Source organism: Mustelus asterias, unplaced genomic scaffold, assembly GCF_964213995.1.
Source record: "Mustelus asterias unplaced genomic scaffold, sMusAst1.hap1.1 HAP1_SCAFFOLD_1737, whole genome shotgun sequence".
NCBI classification, from domain to species: Eukaryota; Metazoa; Chordata; class Chondrichthyes; order Carcharhiniformes; family Triakidae; genus Mustelus; species Mustelus asterias.
In genome coordinates, this window is record NW_027591682.1 from 51,387 (window position 1) to 77,943 (window position 26,557).

The 26,557-nt window shown below is 60.1% G+C and overlaps 1 protein-coding gene across 1 annotated transcript in view; it reads left to right on the forward strand.

Annotated features, from left to right (window-relative positions):
* LOC144488648 (C-myc promoter-binding protein-like) overlaps positions 1 to 26,230 on the forward strand; it is a gene marked incomplete at its 3' end in the record, with an annotated part of 57,034 nt that extends 30,804 nt beyond the window's left edge. Inside the window, exons 2-7 of the mRNA XM_078206716.1 lie at positions 4,232 to 4,541; positions 8,444 to 8,699; positions 13,442 to 13,511; positions 21,167 to 21,336; positions 25,806 to 26,047; positions 26,164 to 26,230. Of these exons, the coding sequence (XP_078062842.1) occupies positions 4,232 to 4,541; positions 8,444 to 8,699; positions 13,442 to 13,511; positions 21,167 to 21,336; positions 25,806 to 26,047; positions 26,164 to 26,230 (1,115 nt within the window). The remainder of the gene's footprint in view (positions 1 to 4,231; positions 4,542 to 8,443; positions 8,700 to 13,441; positions 13,512 to 21,166; positions 21,337 to 25,805; positions 26,048 to 26,163) is intronic.
* Positions 26,231 to 26,557: the final 327 nt, after the last annotated feature.

Below are 26,557 nucleotides of genomic sequence, written 5' to 3' on the forward strand. Positions count from 1 at the left end.
ACTGGGGTACAGTACTGGTGGGGACAGGTCTGTCACTGTATAACACCGGGGTACAGTACTGGTGGGGACGGACCTGCCGCTGTATAACACTGGGGTACAGTACTGGTGGGGACGGGTCTGTCACTGTATAACACTGGGGTACAGTACTGGTGGGGACGGGTCTGTCACTGTATAACACTGGTACAGTACTGGTGGGGACGGGTCTGTCACTGTATAACACTGGGGTACAGTACTGGTGGGGACGGGTCTGTCACTGTAGAACACTGGTACAGTACTGGTGGGGACGCGTCTGTTGCTGTATAACACTGGGGTACAGTACTAGTGGGGATGGGTTGTCACTGTATAACACTGGGGTACAGTACTGGTGGGGACGGGTCTGTCACTGTATAACACTGGTACAGTACTGGTGGGGACGGGTCTGTCACTGTATAACACTGGGGTACAGTACTGGTGGGGACGGGTCTGTCACTGTAGAACACTGGTACAGTACTGGTGGGGACGCGTCTGTTGCTGTATAACACTGGGGTACAGTACTAGTGGGGATGGGTTGTCACTGTATAACACTGGGGTACAGTACTGGTGGGGACGGGCCTGTCGCTGTATAACACTGGGGTACAGTACTGGTGGGGACGGGTCTGTCGCTGTATAACACTGGGGTACAGTACTGGTGGGGAACGGGTCTGTCACTGTATAACGCTGGGGTACAGTACTGGTGGGGACGGGTCTGTCGCTGTGAATCAGAACTGTTTCCCGTGCCAAGCCCCTCCGTTTTCACTCTCATTTCTCTGTTTGTGGCAATTCCCCTGTGTCTGAAATCCCCTCACCATCGATGGTATCGTCTCTGCAGTTTCTCTTCTCTTGTTGACTATCCCTGTTCCCCCCAACGATCAGGGCTGTGAGAGTCACACAGTGTGGAACATCCTTACCGAGGCAGCACTGACAGCTCCTCGACCTGATACTGAATACAGGAGTTGGGACGTCTTGTTGAAGTTGTACAAGACATTGGTAAGGCCACACTTGGAATACTGTGTACAGTTCTGGTCACCCTATTATAGAAAGGATATTATTGAACTTGAAAGAGTGCAGAAAAGCTTTACTCGGATGTTACTGGGACTTGATGGATTGAGTTATAAGGAGAGGCTGGATAGACTGGGACTTTTTTCCCCTGGAGCGTAGGAGGCTGAGGGGTGATCTTATAGAGATCTATAAAATAATGAGGGGCACAGATCAGCTAGATAGTCAATATCTTTTCCCAAAGGTAGGGGAGTCTAAAACTAGAGGGCATCGGTTTAAGGTGAGAGGGGAGAGATACACAAGTGTCCAGAGGGGCAATTCTTTCGCACAGAGGGTGGTGAGTGTCTGGAACGAGCTGCCAGAGGCAGTAGTAGAGGCGGGTACAATTTTGTCTTTTAAAAAGCATTTAGACAGTTACATGGGTAAGATGGGTTTAGCGGGATATGGGCCAAACGCGGGCAATTGAAGTGAAGTTTATTTATTAGTCACAAGTGGGCTCACATTAACACTGCAATGAAGTTACTGTGAAAATCCCTTCGTCACTGCACTCCGGCGCCTGTTCAGGTCAATGCACCCTGACCAGCACGTCTTTCGGACTGTGGGAGGAAACCGGAGCACCCGGAGGAAACCCACGCAGACACGGGGAGAACGTGCAGACTCCGCTCAGACAGTGACCCAAGCCGGGAATCGAACCCGGATCCCTGGCACTGTGAGGCAGCAACGCTAACCCACTGTGTCGCCCCAATTGGGACTGGCTTAAAAAAAGGGCGGCCTGGACAAGCTGGGCCGCAGGGCCTGTTTCCATGTTGTAAACCTCTGTGGCTCTAAAACCGAACCGGAATACCTGGGGACCCGTTGCACATTGTGCACAGGCAGGTCCCACATCCGAGCCGAACACCCTGCCCTCTGCGTCTCCCAATCGAGGGTTGGTGTGCTATTTGACTGTGGACGCCATCAGCCCACCCTGGGTTACCTAGGAACATTGAAACTCGAAGCAGGAGGAGGCCATTCGGCCCTTCGAGCCTGCTCCGCCATTCATTTTGATCGTGGCTGATCATCCAATTCAATATCCTGATCCCCCCCCCCTTCCCCTCCATATCCCTCGATCCCTTTCGCCCCAAGAGCTATCTCTAATTTCTTCTTGGAATCTCACAACGTTTTGGCCTCGACTACTTTCTGTGGGAGTGAATTCCACACATTCACCACCCTCTGGGTGAAGAAATTTCTCCTCAAACTCTCTGGCTCACGGTTCCGTTGGGACAAAAACGGAGAATACAGGAAAATCTCAGCGAGTCTGACAGCATCTGTGGAGAGAGAATAGAGCCAACATTTCGAGTCTGGGTGACCCTTGGGGACTGTGATCGAGGGTGCAGCTGGGGGGAGGAGGGACAGGCTTTTGATTTGATTTATTATTGTCACATGTATTGGGCTACAGTGAAAAGTATTGTTTCTTGCGTGCTATACAGACAAAGCATACCGTTCATAGAGAAGGAAAGGAGAGGGTGCAGAATGTAGTGTTACAGTCATAGCTAGGGTGTAGAGAAAGATCAACTTAATATTTGATTTAAAAACATAAGAAATAGGAGCAGGAGTAGGCCATCTAGCCCCTCGAGCCTGCCCCGCCATTCAATAAGATCATGGCTGATCTGAAGTGGATCAGTTCCACTTACCCGCCTGCTCCCCATAACCCTTCATTCCCCTATCGATCAGAAATCCATCTATCCGTGACTTAGACATATTCAACGAGGTAGCCTCCACCACTTCAGTGGGCAGAGAATTCCAGAGATTCACCACCCTCTGAGAGAAGAAGTTCCTCCTCAACTCTGTCCTAAACTGACCCCCCTTTATTTTGAGGCTGTGCCCTCTAGTTCTAGTTTCCTTTCTAAGTGGAAAGAATCTCTCCATCTCTACCCTATCCAGCCCCTTCATTATCTTATATGCCTCTATAAGATCACCCCTCAGCCTTCTAAATTCCAACGAGTACAGACCCAATCTACTCAGTCTCTTCTCATAATCAACACCCCTCATCTCCGGTATCAACCTGGTGAACCTTCTCTGTACTCCCTCCAAGGCCAATATATCCTTTCGCAAATAAGGGGACCAATACTGCACCCAGTATCCCAGCTGCGGCCTCACCAATGCCTTGTACAGATGCAGCAAGACCTCCCTGCTTTTATATTCTATCCCCCTCGCGATAAAGGCCAACATCCCATTTGCCTTCTTGATCACCTGCTGCACCTGCAGACTGAGTTTTTGCGACTCCTGCACAAGGACCGCCAGGTCCCTCTGCGCAGTAGCATGTTGTAATTTTTTTCCATTTAAATAATAATCCAATTTGTTATTATTTCTTCCAAAGTGGATAACCTCACACTTGCCAACGTTATACTCCATCTGCCAGTTCCTCGCCCACTCACTCAGCCTATCCAAATCTCTCTGCAGACTTTCCGCATCCTCCACGCAATTCACTTTCCCACTTATCTTCGTGTCATCAGCAAACTTTGTTACCCTACACTCAGTCCCCTCCTCCAGATCATCTATGTAAATAGTAAACAGCTGAGGCCCCAGCACCGATCCCTGCGGCACGTCACTGATTGCCAACCGGAAAAGCACCCATTTATTCCGACTCTCTGCTTCCTGTTAGATATGATGTGGAACAGATATCCACTCCATCTGACGAAGGGGCAGCGCTCCGAAAGCTTATGGTATTTGCTACCAAATAAACCTGTTGGACTTTAACCTGGTGTTGTGCAATTTCTTACTCCTGTTAGATAGCCAATCCCCATTCCACGCCAGCACTTTACCCCCAACTCCGTGTACCCCAATCTTCTGCAGCAACCTTTTGTGAGGCAACTTATCGAACGCCTTCTGGAAATCTAAAAACACCACATCCACCGGTTCCCCTCTGTCAACCGCACTTTGATTTATTATTGTCACATGTATTGGGATACAGTGAAAAGTATTGTTTCTTGCGCGCTATACAGACAAAGCATACCGTTCAGAGAGTACATAGGGGAGAAGGAAAAGGATTTGATTCATTGTCACATGTATTGGGATACAGTGAAAAGTATTGTTTCTTGCTCGCTGTCCAGACAGAGCATACCGTTCATAGAGAAGGCAAGGAGAGGGTGCAGAATGTAGTGTTCCAGTCACAGTTGGGATCTAAGACGATGGGAGGGGCGTTGGCAGCGGTGTTGATTTGTTCCCCTGTCTTTTCCAGGTGCCGGGAGTCTAGCCATGGCGGAGGACAATCTGCCGCAACTTGTTGACTACTTTGTGGTGGCTGGCCTGACTGACGCCTCCAAGCCCCTGGAGGAGGGCACCCCGAAACTGGCCCGGCCTCTGGAGCCCATCGCTGACGTGGCCATTATCATCCGCTCCCAGGGCGAGGAGGTCCCTGAAGGCTTCACCTGCATCGAGACCACCCTGACTGGACACTCTGCCGACCTCAACTGTGGCCTGCTCACCACTTCCCACATGTTCCTGTGTTACAGGCGGAGCAGGGAGAAACTCCCACTCATCGATCTCGGGTAAGTCCCCAGCAATCAACACAGACAGCTCAGTCAGTTACAGGCTGGACGGGGCCTCCTGCTCCTGTGTAACAGGCTGGAGAGAGGGGCTGAATGGCCTCCTGTTCCTGTGTAACAGGCTCGAGCGAGGGAGGAATAGGGTCTCCTCCTGTTCCTGTGTAACAGGCTGGAGAGAGGGGCTGAATGGCCTCCTCCTGTTCCTGTGTAACTGGCTGGAGAGAGGGGCTGAATGGCCTCTTCCTGTTCCTGTGTAATGGTCCTGGTCTGAGGCTGATGTGGGGGTGGGGTTTCCAGGGGCAGGGGGAGTTGCTGTTTTTTTGGGGTGGGGGGGACGTGTTTCCCGGGCTGGGGGGAGGGAGGGGGTGCTTCAGAGGCTGGGGGGGGGCGGGGGGTGTTCCCGGGCTGGGGGAGGGGAGTGTTTGCCAGTCTCATTGCCCTCAATCCCGTTCGCAGGGTGTGGATTTGGACCTTCCCTGAATTCACCCCCCCCCCCCCCCCCCCCCCCCCACACAACATTGTCACCATGGAGACAAGTTATTTTTAAAAAGCTTCTTTCATTTCCGTCGACATTTCTAAACGTGGCGTCTGACTCACTGCCGACACCCTGCTCAGCCCAAAATCCCACCCCCCTTTCCCCGGGGTGCTCCTCCCGGGGTGCCCCCCTCTCCCTCCCAGGGTGCCCCCCCCTCCCTCCCGGGGTGCTCCTCCCGGGGTGCCCCCCTCTCCCTCCCAGGGTGCCCCCCCCTCCCTCCCGGGGTGCTCCCTCCTGGGGTGCCCCCCCCCCCGGGGTGCCCCCCCCTCCCCCCTCCCGGGGCCCCCCCCCTCCCTCCCGGGGCCCCCCCTCCCTCCCGGGGCCCCCCCCCCTCCCTCCTGGGGTGCCCCCCTCTCCCGTCCCCTCCCGGGGTGCCCCCCCCTCCCCTCCCGGGTGCCCCCCCCTCCCCTCCCGGGGTGCCCCCCCTCCCCTCCCGGGGTGCCCCCCCCTCCCCTCCCGGGGTGCCCCCCCCTCCCCTCCCGGGGTGCCCCCCCCCCCCTCCCCGGGGTGCCCCCCCCTCCCCTCCCGGGGTGCCCCCCCCTCCCCTCCTGGGGTGCCCCCCCGGGGTTCCCCCCCGGGGTGCCCCCCTCCCCCCCCGGGGTGCTCCCCCCCTCCCTCCCAGGGTGCCCCCCCCCCCTCCTGCGGTGCCCTCCCTCTCTCCCGGGGTGCCTCCCTCTCCCCCCCTCCCTCCCGGGGTGCCCCCATCCCCCCCAGGCCGAGGATACTTGGGGTGAGTTGCTGGGGTGTGTGTGTGGGGGGGCTGGGTTACTCAGGCTGAGTGGGTGGGTTGTGTGGGGGGCTGTGTTACATTGGGTGAATGGGTGGGTGGGGGGGTGTGTGTGTGACTGACTGACTGTGTGTGTGACTGACTGACTGTGTGTGTGACTGACTGACTGTGTGTGTGACTGACTGACTGTGTGTGTGACTGACTGACTGTGTGTGTGACTGACTGTGTGTGTGTGTTACTCGGGGTGAGTGGGTGGGCTATGTGTGGGGCTAGGTTACTCGGTGAGTGGGTGGCTGTGTGTGTGTGTGGGTGGGTGGGCTGTGTGTGTGTGTGGGTGGGTGGGCTGTGTGGGTGGGTGGCTGGGGTGTGTGTGTGGGTGGGGTGTGTGTGGGTGGGTGGGGTGTGGGTGGGGTGTGTGTGTGGGTGGGTGGGCTGTGTGTGTGGGTGGGTGGGCTGTGTGTGTGGGTGGGTGGGCTGTGTGTGTGGGTGGGTGGGGTGTGTGTGTGTATGTGGGTGGGGTGTGTGTGTGTGGGTGGGGTGTGTGTGTGTGGGTGGGGTGTGTGTGTGTGTGGGGTGTGGGTGGGTGGTGTGTGTGGGTGGGTGGTGTGTGTGGGTGGGTGGGCTGTGTGTGGGTGGGGTGTCTGTGTGTGTGGGTGGGTGGGCTGTCTGTGTGTGTGTGTGGGTGGGGTTTCTGTGTGTGTGTGGGTGGGGTGTGTGTGTGGGTGGGGTGTGTGGGTGAGTGGGGTGTGTGTGTGGGTGGGTGGGCTGTGTGTGTGTGTGGGTGGGTGGGGTGTGTGTGTGGGTGGGTGGGCTGTGTGTGTGTGTGTGGGTGGGGTGTGTGTGTGTGTGTGGGTGGGGTGTGGGTGGGTGGTGTGTGTGGGTGGGTGGTGTGTGTGGGTGGGTGGGCTGTGTGTGGGTGGGGTGTGTGTGTGTGTGGGTGGGCTGTCTGTGTGTGTGTGGTGGATGGGGTTTCTGTGTGTGTGTGGGTGGGGTGTGTGGGTGGGTGGGGTGTGGGTGGGTGGTGTGCGTGTGTGGGTGGGTGGGGTGTGTGTGGGTGGGTGGGCTGTGTGTGGGTGGGGTGTGTGTGTGGGTGGGTGGGGTGTGTGTGTGGGTGGGTGGGGTGTGTGTGTGGGTGGGTGGGCTGTGTGTGTGGGTGGGTGGGGTGTGTGGGTGGGTGGGGTGTGTGTGTGGGTGGGTGGGCTGTGTGTGTGGGTGGGTGGGGTGCGTGTGTGTAGTGGGTGGGGTGTGTGTGTGTGTGGGTGGGTGGGGTGTGTGTGTGTGGGTGGGGTGTGTGTGTGGGTGGGCTGTGTGTGTGGGTGGGTGGGGTGCGTGTGTGTATGTGGGTGGGGTGTGTGTGTGTGTGGGTGGGTGGGGTGTGTGTGTGTGGGTGGGGTGTGTGTGTGTGTGTGGGGTGTGGGTGGGTGGTGTGTGTGGGTGGGTGGTGTGTGTGGGTGGGTGGGCTGTGTGTGGGTGGGGTGTGTGTGTGTGTGGGTGGGTGGGCTGTCTGTGTGTGTGTGGGTGGGTGGGGTTTCTGTGTGGGTGGGGTGTGTGTGTGGGTGGGTGGGGTGTGGGTGGGTGGTGTGCGTGTGTGGGTGGGTGGGGTGTGTGGGTGGGTGGGGTGTGGGTGGGTGGGGTGTGTGTGTGGGTGGGTGGTGTGTGGGTGGGTGGGGTGTGTGTGTGTGGGTGGGTGGGGTGTGTGTGTGTTTGTGGGTGGGTGGGGTGTGTGTGTGTGGGTGGGGTGTGTGTGTGTGTGGGTGGGGTGTGTGTGTGTGTGGGTGGGATGTGGGTGGGTGGGTGGGGTGTGTGTGGGTGGGTGGGTGGGGTGTGTGTGTGTGGGTGGTTGGGCTGTGTGTGTGGGTGGGTGGGGTGTGTGTGTGTGTGGGTGGGGTGTGTGTGTGTGTGTGTGTGTGGGTGGGGTGTGTGTGGGTGGGTGGGGTGTGGGTGGGGTGTGTGGGTGGGGTGGTGTGTGTGTGTGTGTGTGTGTGTGTGTGGTGCGGTGGTGTGTGTGTGGGGTGTGTGTGGTGTGTGTGTGTGTGTGTGTGTGTGTGTGTGGGTGGGGTGTGTGGGTGGTGGGGTGTGTGTGTGTGTGTGGGTGGGGTGTGTGTGTGTGTGTGTGTGTGTGTGTGTGTGTTGTGGGTGGGTGGGCTGTGTGTGTGTGGGTGGGGTGTGTGTGTGGGTGGGGTGTGTGGGTGGGGTGTGTGTGTGTGTGTGTGGGTGGGTGGGGTGTGTGTGTGGGGTGTGTGTGTGGGTGGGGTGTGTGTGTGGGTGGGTGGGGTGTGTGTGTGTGGGGTGTGTGGGTGGGTGGGGTGTGTGTGTGTGTGGGTGGGTGGGGTGTGTGGGTGGGTGGGGTGTGTGTGTGTGTGTGGGTGGGCTGTGTGTGTGTGTGGGTGGGTGGGTGGGCTGTGTGTGTGTGTGGGTGGGCTGTGTGTGTGTGTGTGTGGGTGGGCTGTGTGTGTGTGTGTGTGTGTGGGTGGGCTGTGTGTGTGTGGGTGGGCTGTGTGTGTGTGGGTGGGCTGTGTGTGTGTGGGTGGGGTGTGTGGGTGGGGTGTGTGCGTGCGGGCGGGCGGGCGGGCGGGCTGGCTGTGTGTGTGGGTGTTACTCGGGGTGATTGGACAGACTCTGAGCCGTTGTGTTGAACCGCAGGGTCCTGTGTGAAGGGAAGGACAGGCTGAAGCCGGGATGCAGTATTATCGAGACCACCCCGTACAGCCGGGCGGCGCACATCAGCGGTGGGGGCTCCAGCCTGCAACAACGCTCCTTCATCACCTACCGCAGAGCGAGTGAGTGCCAGGCCCACAGCACGCTGGCAGTCACTGATATCTGCATCATCATGCCCAGCAAAGGAGAGGCACCCCCTCACACCTTCTGTAAAGTCGACAAGAACCTCAACACTGGCATGGTGAGTGCGGCCGATTCAGAGCGGGTCAGTGAAACAGTACAACGGTCCCACAGTGACAGGGCCGCACTATCGAGGGGTCAGTCAGTGACACAGTGACAGGGCCGCACTATCGAGGGGTCAGTCAGTGACACAGTGACAGGGCCGCACTGTCGAGGGGTCAGTCAGTGACACAGTGACAGGGCCGCACTATCGAGGGGTCAGTCAGTGACACAGTGACAGGGCCGCACTGTCGAGGGGTCAGTCAGTGACACAGTGACAGGGCCACACTATCGAGGGGTCAGTCAGTGACACAGTGACAGGTCCGCACTATCGAGGGGTCAGTCAGTGACACAGTGACAGGGCCGCACTATCGAGGGGTCAGTCAGTGACACAGTGACAGGGCCGCACTATCGAGGGGTCAGTCAGTGACACAGTGACAGGGCCGCACTATCGAGGGGTCAGTCAGTGACACAGTGACAGGGCCACACTATCGAGGAGTCAGTCAGTCAGTGACACAGTGACAGGGCCGCACGATCCAGGGGTCAGTCAGTCAGTGACACAGTGACAGGTCCGCACTATCGAGGGGTCAGTCAGTGACACAGTGACAGGTCCGCACTATCGAGGGATCAGTCAGTGACACAGTGACAGGGCCGCACTATCGAGGGGTTAGTCAGTGACACAGTGACAGGGCCGCACTATCGAGGGGTTAGTCAGTGACACAGTGACAGGGCCGCACTATCGAGGGGTCAGTCAGTGACACAGTGACAGGGCCGCACTATCGAGGGGTCAGTCAGTCAGTGACAGGGCCGCACTATCGAGGGGTCAGTTGTTCAGTCAGTGGCAGGGTTTGCTTGTGTCTGGTTGGGAATCTGTGCTGTAGTCTTGCTGATGTGAGATTTACGGAAATGGGTGTATTCCTGTATGTCCTGAAATAGGTCAGATCCCCGTCAGAGGGTGACTGATGTCACATTCACTCGTGCTGCAGTCTCTGATGAACTGGAGAAACCCCTGTTCACCCCCAGACGACAAACCGTCCAATTTTATATTCCTTTTAACCCATTCAGCACCATGTGTGTGTCTGTGTGTGTGTGTCTGTGTGTGTGTGAGTGTGTGTGTGAGTGTGTGTGTGAGTGTGTGTGTGAGTGTGTGTGTGAGTGTGTGTGTGAGTGTGTGTGTGAGTGTGTGTGTGAGTGTGTGTGTGAGTGTGTGTGTGAGTGTGTGTGTGAGTGTGTGTGTGAGTGTGTGTGTGAGTGTGTGTGTGAGTGTGTGTGTGAGTGTGTGTTTGTGTGTGTGAGTGTGAGTGTCTCTCTGTGTCTCTCTGTGTCTCTCTGTGTCTCTCTGTGTCTCTCTGTGTCTCTCTGTGTCTCTCTGTGTCTCTCTGTGTCTCTCTGTGTCTCTCTGTGTCTCTCTGTGTCTCTCTGTGTCTCTCTGTGTCTCTCTGTGTCTCTCTGTGTCGATCGTCGCTCAGTTGTTTCCTGCTTCTGTCGGATGTGTGGAGTTTGTAACCAGTAACCTCGGCACTGAGTCACGACCTTGTTCTGTTTTCTTTTCCACGAGAGATGACGTTTTATTGAAGGAAAAGACAGTTGAGAGATTCAGTGGGCTATGAATGAGATCAAGTGAAGGAATTAGTTATGCTGGCCACAGGGGGACTGTAAAGAGATTTTCCCATCCACCTCGTAGAATTCAAGTCGACTTTTGATTTGATTTATTATTGTCACGTATTAACATACAGTGAAAAATATTGTTTCTTGCACGTTGCACAGACAAAGCATACCGTTCATAGAGAAGGAAAGGAGAGGGTGCAGAATGTGGTGTTATAATCACAGCTAGGGTGTGGAGAAAGATCAACTTAATGCAAGGTAGGTCCATTCGAAAGTCTGACAGCAGCAGGGAAGAAGCTGTTCTTGAGTCGGTCGGTACGTGACCTCAGACTTTTGTATCATCTTCCTGACGGAAGAAGCTGTCCTTGTGTCGGTTAATCAAAGCCAGTCTGCATGATCAGCAGAGTGTGCCACCCAGAGTCATAGAGGTTTACAGCATGGAAACAGGCCCTTCGGCCCAACTTGTCCATGCCGCTCAGTTTTTACCATTAAGTAGCCCCAATTGCCCGCGTTTGGCCCATATCCCTCTATAACCATCTTACCCATGTAACTGTCTAAACGCTTTTTAAAAGACAAAATTGTACCCGCCTCTACTACTACCTCTGGCAGCTCGTTCCAGACACTCACCACCCTCTGTGTGGAAAAAATTGCCCCCCTGGACCCTTTTGTGTCTCTCCCCTCTCACCTTAAACCAATGCCCTCTAGTTTTAGACTCCCCTACCTTTGGGAAAAGAAATTGACTATCTAGCTGATCTGTGCCCCTCATTATTTTATAGACCTCTATAAGATCACCCCTCAGCCTCCTGCGCTCCAGAGAAAACAGTCCCAGTCTATCCAGCCTCTCCTTATAACTCAAACCATCAAATCCCGGCAGCATCTTTTCTGCACTCTTTCTAGTTTAATAATATCCTTTTTATAATGGGGTGACCAGAACTATTGGTACGTGACCTCAGGCTTTTGTACCTTTTTCCCGACGGAAGAAGGTGGAAGAGAGAATGTCCGGGGTGCGTGGGGGGGGGGGGGGGTCCTTAATCATGCTGGCTGCTTTTCCCGAGGCAGCGGGAAGTGTAGACAGAGTCAATGGATGGGAGGCTGGTTTGCGTGATGGGATTGGGCTACCTTCACGACCCTTTTGTAGTTCCTTGCGGTCTTGGGCAGAGCAGGAGCCCCAGACCGAGCTGTGATACAGCCAGAAAGAATGCTTTCTATGGGGCATCTGTAAAAGTTGGTGAGAGTCGTAGCTGACATGGTGAATTTCCTTAGCCTCCTGAGAAAGTAGAGGCGTTGGTGGGGCTTTTACCCTATGAGGGTGAGTGGAGGTTCGCCCTATGGGGAATGAGTAGTTGCAGGCGGGGATTAAAACCAGCTGGTTCCACTGAGGCAGTCAGTCGATAGACATGGGGCTGACCCGCACACTCGAACAGAACTTTGAACATGTTGTAAATGATGGGTGATAGGCGATGGAAGAGTGGCCTCGATAAGATTATTACTGAATTGGAAAGGCTGGCGGTATTGAAGCTACTGCATTTTACAGAGCGGACAATACTGAGGGAGAGAAACCCCCCCCCCCCCGGTGTCCTGGGGGTTACCAGTGACCGGGCATATAAACACAGTGGCTACCAGAGCAGGTCAGAGACTGGGAATCCTGCGGAGAGTAACTCACCTCCTGACTCCCCAAAGCCTGTCTATCATCGACTAGGCATCATCGACTAGGCACAAGCCTGGGTATTTGGGGGGAATGGAGGGCAGTGGGGGGGGTATTGGAGGAATGGGGGGGGTGGAGGGAATTGGGGGAAGGGGAGGGAATTGGGGGAAGGCTGGACTTGCGGATAGCGAAGAGCATTGTCGGGCAATACAGCAGGATATAAATAGGCTGGAAAATTGGGCGGAGAGGTGGCAGATGGAGTTTAATCCGGATAAATGCGAAGTGATGCATTTTGGAAGAAATAATGTAGGGGGGAGTTATACAATAAATGGCAGAGTCACCAGGAGTATAGAAACACAGAGGGACCTCGGTGTGCAGGTCCACAAATCCTTGAAGGTGGCAGCACAGGTGGAGAAGGTGGTGAAGAAGGCATATGGTATGCTTGCCTTTCTAGGACGGGGTATAGAGTATAAAAGCTGGAGTCTGATGATGCAGCTGTATAGAACGCTGGTTAGGCCACATTTGGAGTACTGCGTCCAGTTCTGGTCGCCGCACTACCAGAAGGACGTGGAGGCGTTAGAGAGGGTGCAGAGAAGGTTTACCAGGATGTTGCCTGGTATGGAGGGTCTTAGCAATGAGGAGAGATTGGGTAAACTGGGGTTGTTCTCCCTGGAAAGACGGAGAATGAGGGGAGATCTAATAGAGGTGTACAAGATTATGAAGGGTATAGATAGTGTGAACAGTGGGACGCTTTTTCCCAGGTCGGAGGTGACGATCACGAGGGGTCACGGGCTCAAGGTGAGAGGGGCGAAGTATAACTCAGATATCAGAGGGACGTTTTTTACACAGAGGTGGTGGGGGGCCTGGAATGCGCTGCCAAGTAGGGTGGTGGAGGCAGGCACGCTGACATCGTTTAAGACTTACCTGGATAGTCACATGAGCAGCCTGGGAATGGAGGGATACAAACGATTGGTCTAGTTGGACCAAGGAGCGGCACAGGCTTGGAGGGCCGAAGGGCCTGTTTCCTGTGCTGTACTGTTCTTTGTTCTTTGTTCTAAGGGGGTTGTGGGGAGGGGAATGGGGGGGGGGAATGGGGGTTGTGGGGAGGGGGAATGGGGGGGGGAATGGGGGTTGTGGGGAGGGGGAATGGGGGTTGTGGGGAGGGGGAATGGGGGTTGTGGGGAGGTGGAATGGGGGTTGTGGGGGGGGGAATGGGGGTTGTGGGGGGGGGAATGGGGGTTGTGGGGAGGGGGAATGGGGGTTGTGGGGAGGGGGAATGGGGGGGGGGAATGGGGGTTGTGGGGAGGGGAATGGGGGGGGGAATGGGGGTTGTGGGGAGGGGAATGGGGGGGGAATGGGGGTTGTGGGGAGGGGGAATGGGGGTTGTGGGGAGGGGAATGGGAGGGGTGGGGGTTATTTGGGTCGGGTTGAGTGAGGATTCAGCTGTCTGCTGTGTACAGTGATGTCTCTGGACAGGGCGCAGGATTTAACAGTGAATTTCTGTGTGTTTACAGTGGGGGCCAGGAATCTATCTCTGTTACAAGAAATCCATGGCAAAGGGAACAGCTCTGGCCTATGAAGCAGGTGAGGATGAAACTGGTGTAAAAGCCAGTCAATTTTCAAATTAACCCAAATCTTTCACCAGCGAGAGAGAGAGATTCACAACTTAGTAACCCGCTAGGCCGCACTATCGAGGGGTCAGTCAGTGACACAGTGACAGGGCCGCACTATCGAGGGGTCAGTCAGTCAGTGACAGGGCCGCACTATCGAGGGGTCCGTCAGTGACAGGGCCGCACTATCGAGGGGTCAGTCAGTGACACAGTGACAGGGCCGCACTATCGAGGGGTCAGTCAGTCAGTGACAGGGCCGCACTATCGAGGGGTCAGTCAGTGACACAGTGACAGGGCCGCACTATCGAGGGGTCAGTCAGTGACACAGTGACAGGGCCGCACTATCGAGGGGTCAGTCAGTCAGTGACAGGGCCGCACTATCGAGGGGTCAGTCAGTGACACAGTGACAGGGCCGCACTATCGAGGGGTCAGTCAGTGACACAGTGACAGGGCCGCACTATCGAGGGGTCAGTCAGTGACACAGTGACAGGGCCGCACTATCGAGGGGTCAGTCAGTGACACAGTGACAGGGCCGCACTATCGGGCGGTCAGTCAGTCAGTGACACAGTGACAGGGCCGCACTATCGGGCGGTCAGTCAGTCAGTGACACAGTGACAGGGCCGCACTATCGAGGGGTCAGTCAGTGACACAGTGACAGGGCCGCACTATCGAGGGGTCAGTCAGTGACACAGTGACAGAGACGCACTATCGAGGGGTCAGTCAGTCAGTGACACAGTGACAGGGCCGCACTATTGAGGGGTCAGTCAGTGACGCAGTGACAGGGCCGCACTATCGAGGGGTCAGTCAGTGACACGGTGACAGGGCCGCACTATTGAGGGGTTAGTCAGTGACAGGGCAGCACTATCGAGCGGTCAGTCAGTGACAGGGCCGCACTATTGAGGGGTCAGTCAGTGAAACAGTGACAGGGCCGCACTATCGAGGGGTAGTCAGTGACAGGGCCACACTATCGAGGGGTCAGTCAGTGACACAGTGACAGGGCCGCACTATCGAGGGGTTAGTCAGTGACACAGTGACAGGGCCGCACTATCGAGGGATTAGTCAATGACAGGGCAGCACTATCGAGGGGTCAGTCAGTGACACAGTGACAGGGCCGCACTATCGAGGGGTCAGTCAGTGACACAGTGACAGGGCCGCACTGTCGAGGGGTCAGTCAGTGACACAGTGACAGGGCCGCACTATCGAGGGGTCAGTCAGTCAGTGACACAGTGACAGGGCCGCACTATCGAGGGGTCAGTCAGTCAGTGACACAGTGACAGGGCCGCACTATCGAGGGGTCAGTCAGTGACACAGTGACAGGGCTGCACTATCGAGGGGTCAGTCAGTCAGTGACACAGTGACAGGGCCACACTATCGAGGGGTCAGTCAGACAGTGACACAGTGACAGGGCCGCACTATCGAGGGGTCAGTCAGTGACACAGTGACAGGGCCGCACTATCGAGGGGTCAGTCAGTGACACGGTGACAGGGCCGCACTATCGAGGGGTCAGTCAGTCAGTGACAGGGCCGCACTATCGAGGGGTCAGTCAGTGACACAGTGAGAGGGCCGCACTATCGAGGGGTCAGTCAGTGACACAGTGACAGGGCCGCACTATCGAGGGGTCAGTCAGTGACACGGTGACAGGGCCGCACTATCGAGGGGTCAGTCAGTCAGTGACAGGGCCGCACTATCGAGGGGTCAGTCAGTGACACAGTGACAGGGCCGCACTATCGAGGGGTCAGTCAGTGACACGGTGACAGGGCCGAACTATCGAGGGGTCAGTAAGTGACACAGTGACAGGGCCGCACTATCGAGGGGTCAGTCAGTCAGTGACACAGTGACAGGGCCGCACTATCGAGGGGTCAGTCAGTCAGTGACACAGTGACAGGGCTGCACTATCGAGGGGTCAGTCAGTCAGTGACACAGTGACAGGGCCGCACTATCGAGGGGTCAGTCAGACAGAGACACAGTGACAGGGCCGCACTATCGAGGGGTCAGTCAGCCAGTGACACAGTGACAGGGCCGCACTATCGAGGGGTCAGTCAGTGACAGGGCCGCACTATCGAGGGGTCAGTCAGTGACACAGTGAGAGGGCCGCACTATCGAGGGGTCAGTCAGTGACAGGGCCACACTATCGAGGGGTCAGTCAGTGACACAGTGACAGGGCCGCACTATCGAGGGGTCAGTCAGTGACACGGTGACAGGGCCGAACTATCGAGGGGTCAGTAAGTGACACAGTGACAGGGCCGCACTATCGAGGGGTCAGTAAGTGACACAGTGACAGGGCCGCACTATCGAGGGGTCAGTCAGTGACACGGTGACAGGGCCGAACTATCGAGGGGTCAGTCAGTGACACAGTGACAGGGCCGCACTATCGAGGGGTCAGTCAGTGACACAGTGACAGGGCCGCACTATCGAGGGGTCAGTCAGTGACACGGTGACAGGGCCGCACTATCGTGGGGTCAGTCAGTGACACAGTGACAGGGCCGAACTATCGAGGGGTCAGTAAGTGACACAGTGACAGGGCCGCACTATCGAGGGGTCAGTCAGTCAGTGACACAGTGACAGGGCCGCACTATCGAGGGGTCAGTCAGTCTGACACAGTGACAGGGCCGCACTATCGAGGGGTCAGTCAGTGACACAGTGACAGGGCCGCACTATCGAGGGGTCAGTCAGTGACACAGTGACAGGGCTGCACTATCGAGGGGTCAGTCAGTCAGTGACACAGTGACAGGGCCGCACTATCGAGGGGTCAGTCAGTCAGTAACACAGTGACAGGGCCGCACTATCGAGGGGTCAGTCAGTCAGTGACACAGTGACAGGGCTGCACTATCGAGGGGTCAGTCAGTCAGTGACACAGTGACAGGGCTGCACTATCGAGGGGTCAGTCAGTCAGTGACACAGTGACAGGGCCGCACTATCGAGGGGTCAGTCAGTGACACAGTGACAGGGCCGCACTATCGAGGGGCCAGTCATTGACACAGTGACAGGGCCGCACTATCGAGCGGTCAGTCACACAGTGACAGGGCCGCACTATCGAGGGGTCAGTCAGTGACACAGTGACAGGGCTGCACTATCGCGGGGTCAGTCAGCGACACAGTGACAGGGCCGCACTATCGAGCGGTCAGTCACACAGTGACAGGGCCGCACTATCGAGGGGTCAGTCAGTGACAGAGTGACAGGGCCGCACTATCGAGGGGTCAGTCAGTGACACAGTGACAGGGCCGCACTATCGAGGGGTCAGTCAGTGACACAGTGACAGGGCCGCACTATCGAGGGGTCAGTCAGTGACACAGTGACAGGGCTGCACTATCGAGGGGTCAGTCAGTCAGTGACAGGGCCGCACTATCGAGGGGTCAGTCAGTGACACAGTGACAGGGCCGCACTATCGAGGGGTCAGTCAGTGACACAGTGACAGGGCCGCACTATCGAGGGGTCAGTCAGTGACACAGTGACAGGGCCGCACTATCGAGGGGTCAGTCAGTGACACAGTGACAGGGCCGCACTATCGGGCGGTCAGTCAGTCAGTGACACAGTGACAGGGCCGCACTATCGAGGGGTCAGTCAGTGACACAGTGACAGGGCCGCACTATCGAGGGGTCAGTCAGTGACACAGTGACAGAGACGCACTATCGAGGGGTCAGTCAGTCAGTGACAGGGCCGCACTATCGGGCGGTCAGTCAGTCAGTGACACAGTGACAGGGCCGCACTATCGAGGGGTCAGTCAGTGACACAGTGACAGGGCCGCACTATCGAGGGGTCAGTCAGTGACACAGTGACAGAGACGCACTATCGAGGGGTCAGTCAGTCAGTGACACAGTGACAGGGCCGCACTATTGAGGGGTCAGTCAGTGACGCAGTGACAGGGCCGCACTATCGAGGGGTCAGTCAGTGACACGGTGACAGGGCCGCACTATCGAGGGGTTAGTCAGTGACAGGGCAGCACTATCGAGCGGTCAGTCAGTGACAGGGCCGCACTATTGAGGGGTCAGTCAGTGAAACAGTGACAGGGCCGCACTATCGAGGGGTTAGTCAGTGACAGGGCCACACTATCGAGGGGTCAGTCAGTGACACAGTGACAGGGCCGCACTATCGAGGGGTTAGTCAGTGACACAGTGACAGGGCCGCACTATCGAGGGATCAGTCAGTGACACAGTGACAGGGCCGCACTATCGAGGGGTCAGTCAGTCAGTGACACAGTGACAGGGCCGCACTATCGAGGGGTCAGTCAGTGACACAGTGACAGGGCTGCACTATCGAGGGATCAGTCAGTGACACAGTGACAGGGCCGCACTATCGAGGGATCAGTCAGTGACACAGTGACAGGGCCGCACTATCGAGGGGTCAGTCAGTGACACAGTGACAGGGCCGCACTATCGAGGGGTCAGTCAGACAGTGACACAGTGACAGGGCCGCACTATCGAGGGATCAGTCAGTGACACAGTGACAGGGCCGCACTATCGAGGGGTCAGTCAGTGACACAGTGACAGGGCCGCACTATCGAGGGGTCAGTCAGACAGTGACACAGTGACAGGGCCGCACTATCGAGGGGTCAGTCAGTGACACAGTGACAGGGCCGCACTATCGAGGGGTCAGTCAGTGACACGGTGACAGGGCCGCACTATCGAGGGGTCAGTCAGTCAGTGACAGGGCCGCACTATCGAGGGGTCAGTCAGTGACACAGTGAGAGGGCCACACTATCGAGGGGTCAGTCAGACAGTGACACAGTGACAGGGCCGCACTATCGAGGGGTCAGTCAGTGACACAGTGACAGGGCCGCACTATCGAGGGGTCAGTCAGTGACACGGTGACAGGGCCGCACTATCGAGGGGTCAGTCAGTCAGTGACAGGGCCGCACTATCGAGGGGTCAGTCAGTGACACAGTGAGAGGGCCGCACTATCGAGGGGTCAGTCAGTGACACAGTGACAGGGCCGCACTATCGAGGGGTCAGTCAGTGACACGGTGACAGGGCCGCACTATCGAGGGGTCAGTCAGTCAGTGACAGGGCCGCACTATCGAGGGGTCAGTCAGTGACACAGTGACAGGGCCGCACTATCGAGGGGTCAGTCAGTGACACGGTGACAGGGCCGAACTATCGAGGGGTCAGTAAGTGACACAGTGACAGGGCCGCACTATCGAGGGGTCAGTCAGTCAGTGACACAGTGACAGGGCCGCACTATCGAGGGGTCAGTCAGTCAGTGACACAGTGACAGGGCTGCACTATCGAGGGGTCAGTCAGTCAGTGACACAGTGACAGGGCCGCACTATCGAGGGGTCAGTCAGACAGTGACAGGGCCGCACTATCGAGGGGTCAGTCAGCCAGTGACACAGTGACAGGGCCGCACTATCGAGGGGTCAGTCAGTGACAGGGCCGCACTATCGAGGGGTCAGTCAGTGACACAGTGAGAGGGCCGCACTATCGAGGGGTCAGTCAGTGACAGGGCCACACTATCGAGGGGTCAGTCAGTGACACAGTGACAGGGCCGCACTATCGAGGGGTCAGTCAGTGACACGGTGACAGGGCCGAACTATCGAGGGGTCAGTAAGTGACACAGTGACAGGGCCGCACTATCGAGGGGTCAGTAAGTGACACAGTGACAGGGCCGCACTATCGAGGGGTCAGTCAGTGACACGGTGACAGGGCCGAACTATCGAGGGGTCAGTCAGTGACACAGTGACAGGGCCGCACTATCGAGGGGTCAGTCAGTGACACGGTGACAGGGCCGAACTATCGAGGGGTCAGTAAGTGACACAGTGACAGGGCCGCACTATCGAGGGGTCAGTCAGTCTGACACAGTGACAGGGCCGCACTATCGAGGGGTCAGTCAGTCAGTGACACAGTGACAGGGCTGCACTATCGAGGGGTCAGTCAGTCAGTGACACAGTGACAGGGCCGCACTATCGAGGGGTCAGTCAGTCAGTGACACAGTGACAGGGCCGCACTATCGAGGGGTCAGTCAGTCAGTGACACAGTGACAGGGCTGCACTATCGAGGGGTCAGTCAGTCAGTGACACAGTGACAGGGCTGCACTATCGAGGGGTCAGTCAGTCAGTGACACAGTGACAGGGCCGCACTATCGAGGGGTCAGTCAGTGACACAGTGACAGGGCCGCACTATCGAGGGGTCAGTCATTGACACAGTGACAGGGCCGCACTATCGCGGGGTCAGTCAGCGACACAGTGACAGGGCCGCACTATCGAGCGGTCAGTCACACAGTGACAGGGCCGCACTATCGAGGGGTCAGTCAGCGACACAGTGACAGGGCCGCACTATCGAGCGGTCAGTCACACAGTGACAGGGCCGCACTATCGAGGGGTCAGTCAGTCAGTGACACAGTGACAGGGCCGCACTATCGCGGGGTCAGTCAGCGACACAGTGACAGGGCCGCACTATCGAGCGGTCAGTCACACAGTGACAGGGCCGCACTATCGAGGGGTCAGTCAGTGACACAGTGACAGGGCCGCACTATCGAGGGGTCAGTCATTGACACAGTGACAGGGCCGCACTATCGAGGGGTCAGTCAGTGACACAGTGACAGGGCCGCACTATCGAGGGGTCAGTCAGTCAGTGACACAGTGACAGGGCCGCACTATCGAGGGGTCAGTCAGTCAGTGACACAGTGACAGGGCCGCACTATCGCGGGGTCAGTCAGTGACACAGTGACAGGGCTGCACTATCGAGGGGTCAGTCAGTGACACAGTGACAGGGCCGCACTATCGAGGGGTCAGTCAGTGACAGAGTGACAGGGCCGCACTATCGAGGGGTCAGTCAGTCAGTGACAGAGTGACAGGGCCGCACTATCGAGGGGTCAGTCAGTGACACAGTGACAGGGCCGCACTATCGAGTGGTCAGTCAGTGACACAGTGACAGGGCCGCACTATCGAGGGGTCAGTCACTCAGTGACACAGTGACAGTGCCGCACTATCGAGGGGTCAGTCAGTGACACAGTGACAGGGCCGCACTATCGAGGGGTCAGTCAGTGACACAGTGACAGGGCCGCACTATCGAGAGTCAGTCAGTGACACAGTGACAGGGCCGCACTATTGGGGGGTCAGTCATTGACACAGTGGCAGGGCCGCACTATCGAGGGGTCAGTCAGTGACAGAGTGACAGGGCCGCACTATCGGGGGGTCAGTCATTGACACAGTGACAGGGCCGCACTATCGAGGGGTCAGTCAGTCAGTGACAGGGCCGCACTATCGAGGGGTCAGTCAGTGACACAGTGACAGGGCCGCACTATCGAGGGGTCAGTCAGTGACACAGTGACAGGGCCGCACTATCGAGGGGTCAGTCAGTCAGTGACACAGTGACAGGGCCGCACTATCGAGGGGTCAGTCAGTGACACAGTGACAGGGCCGCACTATCGAGGGGTCAGTCGGTGACACAGTGACAGGGCCGCACTATCGAGGGGTCAGTCTGTGACACACTGACAGGGCCGCACTATCGAGGGGTCAGTCAGTCAGTGACACAGTGACAGGGCCGCACTATCGAGGGGTCAGTCAGTGACACAGTGACAGGGCGTTTGCTGAGCTGTTGTGAATTTTCTAAGGTCGCCCTGGCTGTGTCTGACTGTGATGCCATCTCTCTGCCATCTCTCTGCCATCTCTCTGCCATCTCTCTGCCATGCCAGGTTTGATCAGCCGATACCCTGAGATTGACAGTGAGTCCTTCGCCCTGCCGCGCACCGTGCCAGTCTTCTGTCTACCCATGGGTGCTACCATCGAAAGCTGGCCAGCGGAGACCAAGTACCAACTCCCCGTCTTCTCCACCTTCGTACTGACTGCTGCCACAGGGGAGAAGGTACGGCGGGAGGGGCAGAGAGGCGGGTGGGGGGAGGGGCAGGGAGGCGGGTGGCGGGAGGGGCAGAGGGGGGTGCTGGGAGGGGCAGAGAGGCAGCTGGCGGGAGGGGCAGAGAGGCAGCTGGCGGGAGGGGCAGAGAGGCAGCTGGCGGGAGGGGCAGAGAGGCGGGTGGCGGGAGGGGCAGAGAGGCGGGTGGCGGGAGGGGCAGAGAGGCGGGTGGCGGGAGGGGCAGAGAGGCGGGTGGCGGGGGGGGCAGAGAGGCGGGTGGCGGGGGGGGCAGGGAGGCGGGTGGCGGGAGAGGCAGAGAGGCGGGAGGGGCAGAGGGGCGAGGGGCGGGTGGCGGGAGGGGCAGAGAGGCGGGAGGGGCAGAGGGGCGGGTGGCGGGAGGGGCAGAGAGGTGGGTGGGGGGAGGGGCAGAGGGGCGGGTGGGCAGAGGGGCGGGTGGGGGGAGGGACAGAGGGGCGGGTGGAGGGAGGGGCAGAGGGGCAGGTGGGGGGAGGGACAGAGGGGCGGGTGGGCAGAGGGGCGGGTGGGCAGAGGGGCGGGTGGGGGGAGGGACAGAGGCGGGTGGGGGGAGGGACAGAGGCGGGTGGCGGGAGGGGCAGAGGGGGGTGCTGGGAGGGGCAGAGAGGCAGGTGGCGGGAGGGGCAGGGAGGCGGGTGGCGGGAGGGGCAGGGAGGCGGGTGGCGGGTGGGGGGAGGGGCAGAGAGGCGGGTGGGGGGAGGGGCAGAGAGGCGGGTGGCGGGAGGGGCAGAGAGGCGGGAGGCGGGTGGGGGGAGGGGCAGGGTGGCGGGAGGGGCAGGGAGGCGGGTGGCGGGTGGGGGAGGGGCAGAGGGGTGGGTGGCGGGAGGGGCAGAGGGGCGGGTGGGGGGAGGGGCAGAGAGGCGGGTGGCGGGAGGGGCAGAGAGGCGGGTGGCGGGAGGGGCAGAGAGGCGGGTGGCGGGTGGGGGAGGGGCAGAGGGGTGGGTGGCGGGAGGGGCAGAGGGGCGGGTGGCGGGAGGGGCAGAGGGGCGGGTGGCGGGAGGGGCAGAGGGGCGGGTGGCGGGAGGGGCAGAGGGGCGGGTGGCGGGAGGGGCAGAGGGGCGGGTGGCGGGAGGGGCAGAGGGGCGGGTGGCGGGAGGGGCAGAGGGGCGGGTGGCGGGAGGGGCAGAGGCGGGTGGGGGGAGGGACAGAGGCGGGTGGGGGGAGGGACAGAGGCGGGTGGGGGGAGGGACAGAGGCGGGTGGGGGGAGGGACAGAGGCGGGTGGGGGGAGGGACAGAGGCGGGTGGGGGGAGGGACAGAGGCGGGTGGCGGGAGGGGCAGAGAGGCGGGTGGGCAGAGGGGCGGGTGGCGGGAGGGGCAGAGGCAGGTGGGGGGAGGGACAGAGGCGGGTGGCGGGAGGGGCAGATGGGCGGGTGGCGTAGAGGGGCGGGTGTGGGGAGGGACAGGGGTGGCGGGAGGGGCAGAGGGTTGGATGGCGGGAGGGAAAGAGGGGCGGGTGGCGAGAGGGGCAGAGGGTTGGATGGCGGGAGGGACAGAGGCGGGCGGTGGGAGTGGCAGGGGGTGGGTGGCAGGAGCGGCGGTGCGGGTGAGAGCGGGTGGCAATATGGGGGGGTGTGGGACAGGTCGGGGTGATGGTGCAGAAAAGGGGGGGAGGCGGACGGGTGATCGAGAGAGGAGAGGTGGCACGGGCATGGAACAGAGGCCACCCGCCCCTGTCCCTCCCGCCCCTGTCCCTCCCGCCCCTGTCCCTCCCGCCCCTGTCCCTCCCGCCCCTGTCCCTCCCGCCCCTGTCCCTCCCGCCCCTGTCCCTCCCGCCCCTGTCCCTCCCGCCCCTGTCCCTCCCGCCCCTGTCCCTCCCGCCCCTGTCCCTCCCGCCCCTGTCCCTCCCGCCCCTGTCCCTCCCGCCCCTGTCCCTCCCGCCCCTGTCCCTCCCGCCCCTGTCCCTCCCGCCCCTGTCCCTCCCGCCCCTGTCCCTCCCGCCCCTGTCCCTCCCGCCCCTGTCCCTCCCGCCCCTGTCCCTCCCGCCCCTGTCCCTCCCGCCCCTGTCCCTCCCGCCCCTGTCCCTCCCGCCCCTGTCCCTCCCGCCCCTGTCCCTCCCGCCCCTGTCCCTCCCGCCCCTGTCCCTCCCGCCCCTGTCCCTCCCGCCCCTGTCCCTCCCGCCCCTGTCCCTCCCGCCCCTGTCCCTCCCGCCCCTGTCCCTCCCGCCCCTGTCCCTCCCGCCCCTGTCCCTCCCGCCCCTGTCCCTCCCGCCCCTGTCCCTCCCGCCCCCCGGGGGTGGGGGGGGGGGAGCAGCGGGAGAAGGGGAGTGTGTAGATTGGGCAGGGGGAGAGCTGGCACAGGGTAGGAAAGGGTTCAGGAAGGAAGTGAGGGGCCGAATCAGGAAGGGGGAGGGAGTGAGGGCAGATCAGGCTGGAGGGAGAGCGGGTGTTTGGGGCGGGGGGAGAGCGGGGGGTTTGGGGCGGGGGGGGCGGGGCGAGAGCGGGGGGTTTGGGGCGGGGGGAGAGCGGGGAAATCGGGGCGGGGGAGAGCGTGGGGATTGGGGCGAGGGGAGAGCAGGGGGATTGGGGCGGGGGGAGAGCCGGGGGATTGGGGCGGGGGGAGAGCGGGGGGATTGGGGCGGGGGGAGAGCCGGGGGATTGGGGCGGGGGGATTGGGGCGGGGGGAGAGCGGGGGGATTGGGGCGGGGGGAGAGCGGGGGGATTGGGGCGGGGGAGAGCGGGGGGATTGGGGCGGGGGGAGAGCGGGGAAATCGGGGCGGGGGGAGAGTGGGGAAATCGGAGCGGGGGGGATTGGGGCAGGGGAGAGTGGGAGGGATTCGGGCTGCGATGGGAGTCTGTAACCTGCCCCCCCTCTCCCAGGTGTGCAGTGTAGCGGGGGGAGAGTGGGGGGATTGGGGCGGGGGGAGAGCGGGGGGATTGGAGCGGGGGGAGAGTGGGGGGATTGGGGCGGGGGGAGAGTGGGGGAATTGGGGCGGGGGGAGAGCGGGGAGGATTGGGGCGGGGGGAGAGTGGGGGGATTGGGGCGGGGGGAGAGCGGGGAGGATCAGGGTGGGGGGAGAGTGGGAGGTAATCGGGCTGCGATGGGAGTCTGTAACCTGTCCCCCCTCTCCCAGCTGTGCAGGGTAGCGGGGAGGATCGGGGCGGGGGGAGGATTGGGGCGGGGGAGAGCGCGGGGATTGGGGCGGGGGGGATTGGGGCGGGGGAGAGCGGGGGTGGCATTGGGGCGGGGGGAGAGCGGGGAGGATCGGGGCGGGGGGAGAGCGGGGAGGATTGGGCCGGGGGGAGAGCGGGGAGGATTGGGGCGGGGGGAGAGCGGGGAGGATTGGGCCGGGGGGAGAGCGGGGAGGATCAGGGTGGGGGGAGAGCGGGGAGGATTGGGGCAGGGGGAGAGTGGGGAGGATTGGGGCGGGGGGTGAGTGGGGAGGATCGGGGCGGGGGGAGAGCGGGGAGGATCGGGGCGGGGGGAGAGCGGGGAGGATTGGGCCGGGGGAGAGTGGGGAGGATCAGGGTGGGGGGAGAGTGGGGAGGATCAGGGCCGGGGGAGAGCGGGGAGGATCGGGGCCGGGGGAGAGCGGGGAGGATCAGGGTGGGGGGGAGAGTGGGGAGGATCAGGGTGGGGGGAGAGTGGGGAGGATCGGGGTGGGGGGAGAGTGGGGAGGATCGGGGCGGGGGGAGAGCGGGGAGGATGGGGGCGGGGGGAGAGCGGGAGGGAATCTGGCTGCGATGGGAGTCTGTAACCTGCCCCCTCTCTCCCAGGTGTGCAGGGTAGCGGGGAGGATCGGGGCGGGGGGAGAGCGGGGAGGATTGGGGCGGGGGAGAGCGGGGGTGGGATTTGGGCAGGGGAGAGCGGGAGGGAATCGGGGCGGGGGGAGAGCGGGGAGGATCAGGGCGGGGGGAGAGCGGGAGGGAATCGGGGCGGGGGGAGAGCGGGAGGATTGGGCTGCGATGGGAGTCTGTAACCTGCCCCCTCCCAGGTGTACGGGGCAGCGGGGAGGATCGGGGCGGGGGGAGAGCGGGAGGGAATCGGGGCAGGGGGCGAGCGGGAGGGAATCGGGGCAGGGGGAGAGCGGGAGGGAATCGGGGCGGGGGGAGAGCGGGAGGGAATCGGGGCGGGCGGAGAGTGGGAGGGAATCGGGCTGCGAAGGGAGTCTGTAACCTGCCCCCTCTCTCCCAGGTGTGCAGGGTAGCGGGGAGGATCGGGGCGGGGGGAGAGCGGGGAGGATTGGGGCGGGGGGAGAGCGGGGGGATTGGGGCGGGGGGAGAGCGGGGGGATTGGGGCGGGGGGAGAGCGGGGGGATTGGGGCGGGGGGAGAGCGGGAGGGAATCGGGGCGGGCGGAGAGTGGGAGGGAATCGGGCTGCGATGGGAGTCTGTAACCTGCCCCCTCTCTCCCAGGTGTGCAGGGTAGCGGAGAGGATCGGGGCGGGTGGAGAGTGGGAGGGAATCGGGCTGCGATGGGAGTCTGTAACCTGCCCCCTCTCTCCCAGGTGTACGGGGCAGCAATCCAGTTCTACGAGTCATACAGCCGCGACAGACTGTCAGACAAGCAGCGTCTGAGTCTGGGGCTGCTTAGTGTGATCGACCGCAGACCCATCCTCACCAAATCCGTCCAGACAAAGAAGAGTATCTGTGTCCTGTCCCACTGGCCCTTCTTCGATGTGTTCCAGAAGTTTCTCACCTTCATCTATCGCTACTCGATATCGGGGCCACATGTCTTACCCATTGAGAAGTGAGTAGAAGTTGTTCCTTCTCTAACTCTGCCTCTCGTCACGCTCTAACTTTCCACCTTCACATTGCTGCTGCTGGGAGAGAGAGAATGATTTCACTTTTTCTGACCCATTTCAGACACATCTCGAACTTCCTGCACAATGTACCCTTCCCGTCACCCCAGCGACCCCGAATCCTGGTCCAGGTCAGTGACGTTCGGGGTTACACTGGGGGGGGTCTCTCACTGGGATAGAGGTTACACTGGGGGGTCTCACTGGGATAGAGTTTACACTGGAGAGTCTCTCACTGGGATAGAGGTTACACTGGGGGGTCTCACTGGGATAGAGTTTACACTGGAGAGTCTCTCACTGGGATAGAGTTTACACTGGGGTTTACACTGGAGAGTCTCTCACTGGGATAGAGTTTACACTGGAGAGTCTCTCACTGGGATAGAGTTTACACTGGAGAGTCTCTCACTGGGATAGAGTTTACACTGGAGAGTCTCTCACTGGGATAGAGTTTACACTGGAGA